The 12,510-nt window shown below is 29.9% G+C and overlaps 1 protein-coding gene and 1 long non-coding RNA gene across 2 annotated transcripts; both read right to left on the reverse strand.

The window, feature by feature from the left end:
* Nucleotides 1-1,991: 1,991 nt before the first annotated feature.
* On the reverse strand, nucleotides 1,992-3,734 carry LOC126837054 (uncharacterized). Its single transcript, XR_007685438.1, has 4 exons — nucleotides 3,661-3,734; nucleotides 3,496-3,582; nucleotides 3,011-3,309; nucleotides 1,992-2,106 (listed from the first exon to the last, which is right to left on the reverse strand). It is a non-coding gene; the product is annotated as an uncharacterized LOC126837054 (long non-coding RNA).
* Nucleotides 3,735-7,630: 3,896 nt separating this feature from the next.
* LOC126836450 (GDP-fucose transporter 1-like) lies at nucleotides 7,631-12,418 on the reverse strand. The gene is made up of 8 exons (XM_050569853.1): nucleotides 12,282-12,418; nucleotides 12,094-12,185; nucleotides 11,373-11,628; nucleotides 11,045-11,249; nucleotides 10,450-10,588; nucleotides 9,804-9,890; nucleotides 9,089-9,375; nucleotides 7,631-8,994 (listed from the first exon to the last, which is right to left on the reverse strand). Exons 3-8 carry the CDS (start codon nucleotides 11,432-11,434, stop codon nucleotides 8,788-8,790), a joined length of 987 nt encoding a protein of 328 aa, XP_050425810.1. The 5' UTR covers nucleotides 11,435-11,628; nucleotides 12,094-12,185; nucleotides 12,282-12,418; the 3' UTR covers nucleotides 7,631-8,787.
* Between the last annotated feature and the right edge of the window lie 92 nt (nucleotides 12,419-12,510).

Here is a 12,510-nt window from a genome sequence, read left to right on the forward strand (position 1 = left end):
AATAACTTTTTATGCATGTTGTCCCATATTGGGCACACAATAAGTTTTTGTTGTATTTCAAAAACTATTATACTTAAAAAACTGTTCTTACTTTTAAAATATTCTCCACAAAATTCCCTACAAGGTAGTAATTTTTTTTTTTAATTCGGTAGTTTCAATTTTGTGTTATGATTGCATGAAAGAAGAAGTTTTTACCCGACGCGGTGATAATATTTTCAGTTGTTTATTGTTCATCTATAATTCACAATTTTAACGCTAGATGAAGGTACTTTACATCAAAATGGGTCAGTTTTTTGTGCCGAATTCGGCCATCTATGCAGTTATGTCATAAATTCATTTCCAAAGCAACAAATAACAAAAAACTAATTTGTGCCATACGGCACAACATGCACGAAGGGGTTAAAAAATGATTTACAAATTTACTAAATAAATTTTTTGAATTATTGATTTCAATAATAAATGTTTAAAAACAGACAAGTTTATATATTATAATAAATAAAAGTAGTCAGTTATTTATTTATTTTTTTTTTTTACTGTCTACTAGGTAAATTATTTTCTTTTTTATTGCATTTTTAATGAAATTTTTAAATAAGAAAGAGGTAATAATACTCATAGTCTTAAATCATTTTTGACTGCTCCTAGTTTTATTTTAGTTACTCATACTTACAAACTGGCCCACGTCCTCCTTTTTGTCCAAATGATTAATCAAGTGAATCGACGATTTTTTTTTGTGAATAAAGAACTTTAAGGTTAAAAATTGTTTTTAAACAGCTATGTTAATCAAATGTCGTCATATAACAGTTTTATGGACTTATTAGATTAGGTTTATTTATTTAGAAAAAATAAATACATCAACCAGTTAAATGCGTCATCATCAAATGCTTTATTATTATTATATTGAAGAATTATTATATAATTTGTAGACACAATATTCAAACACACGTTTATATAAAATGAATACAAGACATTTAAATATAACTATTAGATATGTAGGCGTCTGTATTAGGTACAATGTATGTAGGTAGAAGATCAATTATTATTTCATACAATAGAATTGTTATTTAATTACTGTCATACTATAATTAGGTTTTCGATTAAAAATACAAATTGAGGGGAAAAAATTAATTTTAGAGGGTAACAAACACAGGAGAATAAGTATGCCGTTTAACAGCAATACAATTTAACTTACAAAACAATACAAAATATACTAAATATAATTACTATTGACTATATAGGAGGAGCAATCGCTCAGTAAAACAACAACAAAAAAAAAAACATTTTGATTTTTTTTAAACTGGTCAACTTCAACATTTTGGCACATGTATTGATACAATTCTTTGAAAACAACCATTCGAGTGATTAAAATTATGGTATTGACTTTTGTTATTTGTTGGGGGGATAAAATGTAAAAAACAAAAATTTGCCAACAACTGTCTTTAGGCTAACAATTTTTTTTATAACTAATTTTTTTATACTAATAGCCCAATGTGGCTGTAAAAAAAGAAATTACCCAACGGGTTATGACGATGACGCTTTGTTAAGAGTAATCGAATTTCGTTATTTATTATTATTATTTTGTTTTTTATGAAGAATAAGGCCAATTCAAACGTATCGACGTTTGAATTGGAACGATAGGTTATTGATAATTGTAGAGATCTACTTGTGCGTAGGCCATATTTAATTATTGTAATAAAATTATCAATCGACATGACGATAATATTAGATGTGATGTATAATAATTGTAGATATGTTGAATTATAAATTAGCTTATAATAAATCAGTTTAGTACAAGTTGGAGATGCTTTTGTTCGGAACAGACTGTTATTTCATGGTTCGGAACAATGCGGGCATGGTCGAGTGATATATACTGGAAAAATGTATTATTATAAAAAACCAAATAGTGAAAAATACACAACAGAATTTCTTTCGTCTGTACACATTGCCGAGCTTCTCGATTGTGTTCCATTCACTTCCGAACGACGTCACAGTACTTGCCACCCACCAGCTGAGGGGCTTAGGTTCAGCGTACCAATGTGATACTATTCCCAACTGGAAGTGTGCCCTGCTTATACCGCGAGACTCGAGTTTGGTCACCCAAATTGTCGTCTGGAACAGAAAACAATACAACATGTTTATGGTTGAGTAAAAAATAAATACAACAAAAACGGCAGGAAAATGTGGTAAATATTTTTATAGCTAAAGAAAATTTAAGAGCCGAGACGGCGTAAAGTATTTTATTATTTTTATCTTTACAGTGTTAAGCGTTGTCTAGATTGTGTAATAAGAGAAATAATTACTCTTATTGACTTAACCAACTCATTTTGGAATAGTAATCGTTTTTATTTATTATTTGTCATTAACCCGGTTAAATCTTAAGGGGCTAAGCAATGTAAATATGGCCTGATGGCCTTAACAAAATAAGTTGGTAAAATTATTGCCAAAATAATGTCGATTTGTTAAATTTGTGTTAGTTGTAAGAGTAAGTGCTATAACGACAGTTTGACGATATATATTTCTACACGGTATAAACTTGTGTATGCGAAAAACTTGTAAACTTACATTTTTCTAAGCAACAACCCAAGTGTGTTGGTTTTTTTGAAAATAAAATAAAAGGCAAGTGCACGACTAACTTTCAAAAATTACCGAAATTCGGATTGTATTATTTCTTTAAGTCTCAAAAACGAAAATTTAAAATCGATTTTTAAAATTAGTAAAACAAGGAAAACCCCCGCACAGCTTGAGTGAAACAAGTATTTTTTTTTTAACTACTGTTTAAAAATAAATCCGTATTAGATAATTATTTAGTTAATCGCATTTTGTATTTTTTTTGAAATAATTTATGAACTAGAGAGAAATGTCGTTTAAGATTTCAAGTCGACCGAAAATGGTGAAAATGAAGTGTAATTGTAAATTATAATATATATATATATGGCTCATAGGTGAATTAACTTGTAGACAAAAATCTACAGTATTGAATATGGATTGTGTACATAGATATAGTAAAACTCACGTCCCTTTTGATGTGAATAAGTTTGTAGACCATTGTGACTACCCCGGAAAGCGCCAATGCCACAAAAGTCAATACTTGATTTATACCGAAGGCTGAGGGCATAAGTTTGTTCATGATTTCGTCTCTTTCAAACACCAGCAACGGAATAAACAGTATTGTGGAGTACAGGTTGTTGAAGAACATGATCACCCAAAGTTCGTTGTTTATACGAGGCAAAAATGTGTACACTTTTATGGCATAAAAAGCGTAGAAAAACGAACTCAAAATACTGAACAACAATCCGACCGCCGAAAACGTACCTGTGTATAATATAATAGTAAATGACAAACAATTAAACGCAGATGACACAATAACTATTTTAATACGCTTTATTTGAAGAAAAAAAATATTAAAAAATGCTACAGTCAACGTTCAACAGAAGACCGGATCACATGTCTGTTAATGACCGAAAAAAAATATTCCAAAGGAAGACTTTTTTAAATTACCTGCGAGATATTCGTGTCTGATCGCGTAAATAAATCCACTGGCTACAAAAAAGCAAGCCCAACAAGTGTATATTGAAGGTTTTCTACCTGAAACAAAAACGGTATCCGTCATTAATATTAATAAATAACAATATTCTGTTATGTCGTACGAAAATAACCACTAACCAAAGCATTTATACGACAATATCACATCAAAGAATGATACAAGCGATGTCCCCAATAAATAAAACGAAGCGTCTGAGTATAGCAAGCATAAGTTTTCCGACAAAGTTTTTAATATATACAACAATGTGAACGGCAGTACCTGAAATAAAAACAAAATTTGTATCCATTGTAAGTATTCACGCGAAAGCAAATTTGATTTGTACAAGCGAAAAATTATTCAAGAAATATAATTCCATTGAAACATAATAATTGTATTAAAAATAGATGATTTAAATTTTACATTTGTAATTTATGTCTGATCTCACTTACTCTTTTCATTGTTGGCCAATGTATTGGATTTCTATATGGGTAATTATTACTTGGTAACAATTTCGGTTGACTGGCCCAGACAGTCATGATTACTGTCATTATAAAAAATCGATACCAAGTGATAAATAACGGTGCAAAGAAATTCAGCGGCTTGCCACTTAGTAGCACCTTATTTTGGAGTACGAACAAAGAAGTGCCCAAGCTATAATATAAAACATAGTTGTTGTCTTATTTTTATCTAGTCGCAACAAGTACAGGATTGTATAAATTATGATAATAGCATTTAGTACACATTAGCATATTTGCAATAATAACAAGGGGAACAAATTCTTGTTTGCACAGTCATAATCTGCAACAGGTATAATATGTTGTGTCAGAAATGTGATACAGAAAGAGACATTTTATGGGACGGTAATAAGATCCATGGAAATAAGTGGCCGAAATGAGTTGAAAGTGTGGCGTGGCTGTAGGGTAGACAGAATAAGGAATGAGTATAGAAGAGGTATTGAGGAGGGGGGGGGGGTAGCGCCAAATTCAGAGATTGAGACGGTTTTGGCACGGTAAAAGCAGGCAGGAGGTAGGGATCGACCGAAGAAGAAGTGAGTGGATGTGATAAAATATAAAGACATGGCGAGTTGTGTGTGAACGGACAATTTGCGGACAGACAAAGAAGCGTGGCAGGCTATATTTAAGGAAATATTGGCGTTGATGTGCAACAAAACATATTATGTAAATTACAAAGCCCGCTCACCAGTATAAGCCGTCGACGCATCGGCGAGCCAGGAAACGCAAACGCTTGAAGATCATCTTGACGATGGCCAAGAATATCCAAGCAGTAATCGAGAAATTCTCGAAATTTATTATCCTGTAAGCCAGGTAAAGCATATCGCAGAACAGTAGGGATTTAAAACACCAGTGGGCAATGTCGCCCAGCCATGAATAAAATTTTGAGTTGTCCTGGTAGAAATCTTCCTCCGTCGTGTACATCGTGCAGGTTTACGCCGACTGACGAATGCGGAATGACGATAAGCGTCTGTGTACCTCTGGTGTGCTGATTACTGGTGTATTGATCACTGCCCACAGGGACGGGAAGGTGTAAGTGTTTTGGGGGGTCATGACCCGCGCCACCCAACCACGGATCGATGGTGTTCACTGACAGTGTTGCCAACTGTGGCCTCGGCGGCGTTGGATGACCGTGTTCGGCTGGAGAAGTTTGAAGAAAAAAAAATGTCTTTACTTGACTTTTATTTCATCGCCTGTTTACATGAATGCATGAGGTCTGTTGACGTTTTAAATGAAGATATCCTACGAGTTCTTTCTTTTTATGGAAAAAATTGTGTTGCAAATTTATTATTTATCCAATTATAAGAAACTGAAAACTTCAAAAGACAGTCGGCTTCCTACATGACATAGCAAGTAGCCAAAGAACCTTTTTAACGAATTTAAATAAGACTTTGGTCTAAAACAAACCGAAATGGCTTTACTCGTAGAAATAATTATTTAAATTGAAAATATTGCGCTTCTACAAATTTATAAAACCTGTTTTTACTTAAATAATGCCTATACAAAACTCCTTAGAACAGACCACATGCAATCCACTTAACGTCAATATTGATTATTCGATAATTATATTATTTGGTTGTGAACATAATATCGGTAGTAAGGTCAATTTGGAACTTGTATAAAATTGTAAACTTTTCTATACAGTTATAAATTTGACGTACAAACAGGGGATGAAATAAGTGTGAAAAAACTGAGGAAATATATTTTTTTTAACATTTGAAGCCGGTTAATATTTGATAGGTATCCAACGTGGTATTTCGCAAAAGATCAATATAAGGACCACTCCAAATTGGTGCAATGCGGTAAAATATTGAAAGTTCATCCTCGTAACGATCGTCCCCCTTTACAGCTAACCCTGCCACCCTCACACTGCTTTCGTTGGCCAATAGAGATTTATTTTATTAAATTCAAAATCAAATCAATTCAATTAATTTACCTTGTCAAACTATGATCTAACTGGATAAATGAGTTACAGTTTTGTAAATTATATTATGTTATTCGTATCAAACATAAAAACACTGAATTGTTTACAGTGCACAGGCAGAATTGGTAGTCACGAATGTGCTAAACAGTATGTATTTTTGGTCGCAGAGCTCACTTAGGCAACTTCACTTGCTCTACTACTATACAATTGTATCGAAAAAATATCCATAGGGTTAATAAATAAATAAATTAACAAATTATAAGCACATCGGAAATAATAATGCGCAATTTCTGATGTTAACTTAAGTATAACGTTATACTTATGAAAATTGTGAAAATATTATGTTCACTATATTTTTTTTGGGCTTTAAACGACTTAAATGAAAGCAAAGTTTGCAAAAAAAACCAAGCCTGAAAACGCCATCAAATGTTTGGTAATATTTCATTAAAAATATGAGTTTTATTCGGTTTATGTATATACCCCCCCCCCCCCCCAAAAAAAAAAAAAAAACACTAGGTAAGATTTTTTTTTTTTCAAAGACTCCAAACGAGTATAAGTTTATTTCCACAAAAAGAATTACATAGCCATTAGACAATAATTTTCAAATAATTAAATATTACATAATAATTTAAAATATAACATTTTTTTAAAAACAAAACAATAATATTATATTTTATTTCTTTAACAAAATAAATTTGTTTTTGTATGGTTAAATCAAACAAATTATCTATTATTAAAATACATTAATTAAATCTAGTGTAATGCAATATTTTATTAGAAATTGTTAACTTTCATACATTTTGTAATGTTGTTTATTTTCTGAAAAAAGACAAAAAAACACATATTGTATTATGAAAGGTGTTAAGTACTCAAACTATAATCTGCGATTGTAGGTAATACAATTTTATTTTGTGATGTTATATTTAAGAAAGTAGATAAAATAAATGTATTATTAAAAGTGTAATGTATGTATAAATACAATATTTTTTTAAATTTTACTAATGCATGCCTTTTCGTACTTGGCACTTTTCATAAATAATTTATTAACAATTGAATTACAACATTGTTTAATTTTTAACTACACTACTTTTAACTATTATAATTGATAAACTATAAGGTTTCGTCAGACATTTGGCCTGATTTACAAGTTTTTTAAAAATACATTTAAACAATAAATTATAATACTTGAATGATGGTATAATTAAACTTAATGGTGCAGATCATTATTATTTACTACAGCACTGGGCCAATTTACAAGAACACAAAACACAACTACATGCAGATAAATTACAATACGAAAACAAATTACACTTGTAAGTATTATTAGTTACAATAAATTATGCAATTAGGAGTAAAATAGGGGACAACATTGCGTTATTACACTGTTAATTTAATATCGAATAGCGATTTGACATTTAATTTTACGCAAATAAAACGTTAAGCTCATATTATACTCTACTTTGAATCAATCTAATACCACGTTTTGTTATTATTTCTAAAAAACAAAAGCGTCTAATAAAATAAGTATTATACAAAATAATATCAATATAAATACTAAATACAACGAAGTAATACATATTTATCACATACATTTACATTTTAATTACTATAAGTGACAAAATCACAATTGAAAATATAAAATAATGAAAATTAACAAAATGGTATTTCACAAAAGAAGTGGTGACAAAATATGTTGTAATAGATACAATTTGTTATAGAATTTAAATTGTAAATCATGAAATATAATAAGGCTTACCAAAATGTATAAAACGTGGACACCTGGGCAATATTTAAAAAATGTTTTACTCAAATAAATATGTAAATAATAGTTTAATTTAATTTAAATGAACAGTTCATATTTAAATAATACCTTTTATTAATCTAACAAATTAATTTAAACAGTAAGTACAAATGTAATTCAAATTGATAAAATAGTTTGGCGCACTTAAAAGGCCTCTACGCCTGCTTATTTTTTTGGTCGAAAACAACTCATTCTACTGCAAACGCACTATTCCTAAGAATACTCTTATTTAAGTTTTGCAAAAATATTTAAAAATTTGTTCAAGTCATCGATCGTGGCACAATTTTATGTTACTTATTTATTTCAGTTTAAAAAAGTTAAAAATTTTTAGTTTTTTACATTGAAATAATTGAAGGGCACAGGGGAAAAACGGTAGTTGTTACATTATAAAAATTTTAGAGTATAGTAAAAACAAAGCTCGTGAATTCCTCTACCTCTTACATAAGACCAAAAAAAATCACATTCAATGTTACTCTAACAATAAATGTATTTATTTAAACAATCTATTGACATAAAAAAAAAAAAATTATTGGCATAAATTGAAAAAAAAAATGTCTTAATGTGACAACTACCGTTTTTCCCTTGTGCACTTCAATTAATTAACTAAAAATAATTTAAAAATCGTGCTACGATAAATGCCTTGAAACTGTTATGAAGAATCTAAATGTTTTTTCAAAACTTAAATCCAAGTATTTTACGGTAAGTTCTACTATAAGTGGAAACAATGTTTTTCTACAAAAATAGATCCTTTATGTGTTATAAAAGTTGGAAAAATAAAATGAAATACCAAATAGATCATTCTTTTGTCTAAGGTAATATGTACGTTTAAATTTGTTAACATAATGTTTAGTTTTAGTAAAAAATCACCTAGACAATGCGACTTAATAAATACTAGTGTTGAGGCCGCTTTATAAAAATGTACTTCAAATAACTTAGTTGTTGATTTTTTTAAGCTCAAGTTTTTTTTTTGTTAATCGTTTCAACCAAGAGTAAAATGATGCACGCTCAAATACATAGTAATATGTTATTACTAACAACGGGTGTTTGTAATCGACTTATAATTTCTTTCCATTTCTCGATTGCGCACTAAGGTGTAAGCCGCACTTCCTCCGAGCACGATTATGTTTGACAACCACCACAAAGAAGATTTCCATTCATTGTACAAGTATGAAGCTAACACTGTCTGTAAACATGCTTTTGCCGTACCGGAAATGTTGTGCGTCAACGGTGATGTTACCTTAAAAAAACACATTGCAAGTAAAAAATACATACAATATAAATATACGAATATTTTTTATTTGTTTTTACAACGATTGACACGTTAAGCCTACTTGTACTTGAAGAGCCGTTACGTATCCAATCGACAGACCACATAGTCCGCCAACCATCATTAATAGGAAAAATCCGTTGTTTGTAAGTTTATCGTAGTTGCTGATTTCCTGTGCTTCGAGTGTTAACAATGGTAAAAATAACACTGTAGCATAGACATTGTTATAGTAGGAAAGTAACCAAATTTGGTTGTTCAAAGCCGGCAATACTTTTTTTATTTGTATTGAATAATAGGCTAAAGAAAAGGAGCTGAGAACGCCAAATATTGTTCCAACCAGTGAAAATGAACCTGATACAACAATAATATTACATAGTTAAGTATTAATTATTGTAAGAATTGATATAAATAAATTTCATTTACATAAAAATACCTTGGCGGTACTGATAAAGTCTGTAAATGTTATTATTTTTATTAGTCGGCCGTGAATAACCAAATAGAAATGGAAAAAAAAATAATACACAATACAAATTTTCAGATTAATTAACACTTCAGAGAGTAAAAATAGAATTGATAACTTAGTGGAAAACAATACATTTTAATAATGTAAAATATATAAAAAAAAAATTAGAAACGAAAAAAAAATTTAAGATTAACATAAAATAAGTCAATTTTGTTTAAAAAAACTAAGAAAAATGTCAATTGGATAATAAAATCTTATCTCAAACTTATTTGTGGTATTAGGTAAAAATGAGTAGGTACTAGTTAAGTGCATTTACCTGCGATATTTTCTTGATCGATACCTAAAACAAAACCTAATATTATTACAATACAACAACTGAGACAGCTTTTGGAAGTTTTCTGACCTGAAACAAATATAACACCGTGTAAACTAAAAACACCTCATAATAATGATAAAAATTAAACAAAAAAAGGCCTCACAAAATATAGATTAATGCTATGTAATACAATAATAATGTTTTTTTGGTTATTTTAACAACAAATATAAGAAATATCTTGCACATTTTTTGGACATAAACAAGCCAGAATTATCTCACATACTAGAGCGAATGTTGATAAGAAAATGGCTAAAAAAGAATTACTTGTTGAATTTAACAAAATTGATTTTTTGCTTTTGCTTTGAGTACAATAAATCAAATGAATTTGGGTGGCCAAACACAAACAGAAATAATATTAGGTTGTTCGACTTGGATGATGAATTGAAATAATACTAATACCAAAACCCTTTGGTAGCACTCGTGTTGACTATTAACAATCGGTGTATGGCGTGAATGGCAGAAACACCTTAATAAAGGAAGCTAAATATTATTTTATACAGTAGGTACATATAAATTAGGTATCAACCGAAAATACCAATGTTGTTATGGTATGATAAATTATTAAAGAAAGTAAATTTGTAGTTACCTAAAATTACATAAGATAGGATAACATTAAATACTGTTGTAAGTGATCTTCCGACATAGTAAAACGTGACGCCCACATATTTAAGGCAATAGTTGTTTGTGGAAATCATTATTATAAATAATATTGATAACGGCATCACCTGAAAAACAATATGTTTGTTTATACAATAAATAATACAAATTAAAATATAATTAATCATAGTGTAGCTATACTCATAGTTATAATAGTAAATTTTCTATTGTTTATTATTTCTTTTATGTAAATTTTTTTTAGATACTTTATTCTACTTCGGCTAGTCTGAATTTTATGCTTAGGCAATGTTAGAAAGCCCAGAAAGTGCCCATGCACAGATCTGAGTGCATGGGATTTTCTAGGGTTCACCCATTAACAAACTAGGCAATGTTAAATGCTTTGAGAAACCAAGTAAAATATGTACTTAAAAATTTGTGTCATTGACTTAAAAATGAAAAATCGCTCAATACATATTTTAAGAAACTGTTTTCATAAAATTAATATTTAGTTGCTTTTTTAACTACTATAAATTATAGATTACAAAATTTGAAACTTAATGTACAACTTTGAGAAGTACTCTTACTTTTTTTATGGTTTGCCATTGCAAAGGATTTCCGTTGGGAAACCTAATAATTTTTGGAAACACTTTAGACAGTCTGCTCAATGTAAAACAAATTAAAGCCGAAACCAAACATTGAAACCATGCAATAAATAACGGTGCATCTATGTCTAATTGCTTGGAACTCAATAAAGTTTTGTTGACGAACACTGTAAGTATTGAAACAATCCTGTAATAAACGAAAATAAAAACAAATCTTATAGTTTATCATGACATAATATTGGTGTAAGCACCTAGTTGAAAAAGTGAAGTTTGTGTGTGCTATGGACACACGTAAAAACTGAATACGAACCAGTATGATATGACAACGAGGAATATCTGTACATAATTGAAGTACAAACTGTTATTCACCATTATGGCCACTCGTAAAGCCGTCTTATTGCACAAGATTACTGAGCATTGTGTTATGAGTTATCAGGCTTTTCACTAATTCCAGCGAGGAATGTGATGTTTCCTGAATTTGTCAAACTACTTTATTCAATGCTTAGTGTTGTGTTCAGCATAGATATTGAACAAGCTTCTTTATGGCCTATGGTGTTTACCTCCATCTGAAAATTCAAAGTTTTCCAATATTATTATGACTTCAAATAACTTTATTACATGCATTTAGAAGAACAAGAGTATGGCACATAACCAATCGAGCATCCATTATAACCCGACCAGTACAACACCATAAGCGTGGTCGCGTATGTACTCGACAGAATATTGAATAGTTATGAGATTTCAATTTTAGGTTTATCACTTTTAGTCAACTCGTTCATTATGTTCACTCTTTTAGCAATTGTTATATGTAACCAATTTACGTTTTTGAGACATTATTTTAAGAAATCATGTCTACACGATACATAACGTAGACACAGTACTTAAAACTTTTATTTATTTTAGAGTACGGTTGTATTTTTTTTTCAATATGCCGTACATGCCACATTAAATAAATTGGTTCTACAGACAAAATTTCATAAAATTTAACCCATTTACCAACTTTTAAGTTATCTACACAAAATTATTTTTACCTTAAATTTATCTCAACAAGTCCGTATGCAGTGTGTATGATTCATGGGACCGGATAAATGACTAGACTTATCGATATTGACAATACCACTCCCTACAACAGAACATTGATAATTTATACTTGGTTGTAAGCAACACAGTGTGTTGATAAATATTATACTAAATACTGTTGTTGTTATGAAAAACTTACATGGCGAAGAGCACGTGCGAATCGAATAGATGTAATTTTAACGTTTACATGTTGAAATAATACATTTTATTCCATCGAAATATTTTGGATATCGATCGATCCGGTCGGATTTAAAATTTGTATAAACAATTTTTTTCGTTTTCTTATCAATTTCGCAATTTTTGTGATAAGAGTTAGTCGTGACCTCCGCGGATTAAACTAAGAACGTTTCGCATCGGCTAATCAAGCG

Source organism: Adelges cooleyi, unplaced genomic scaffold (assembly GCF_023614345.1).
Source record: "Adelges cooleyi isolate 19-005CV unplaced genomic scaffold, UGA_ACOO_1.1 ACOO_flye_CR_arks_rails_tigmint_CR_PRNA_247, whole genome shotgun sequence".
Taxonomy (NCBI): Eukaryota; Metazoa; Arthropoda; class Insecta; order Hemiptera; family Adelgidae; genus Adelges; species Adelges cooleyi.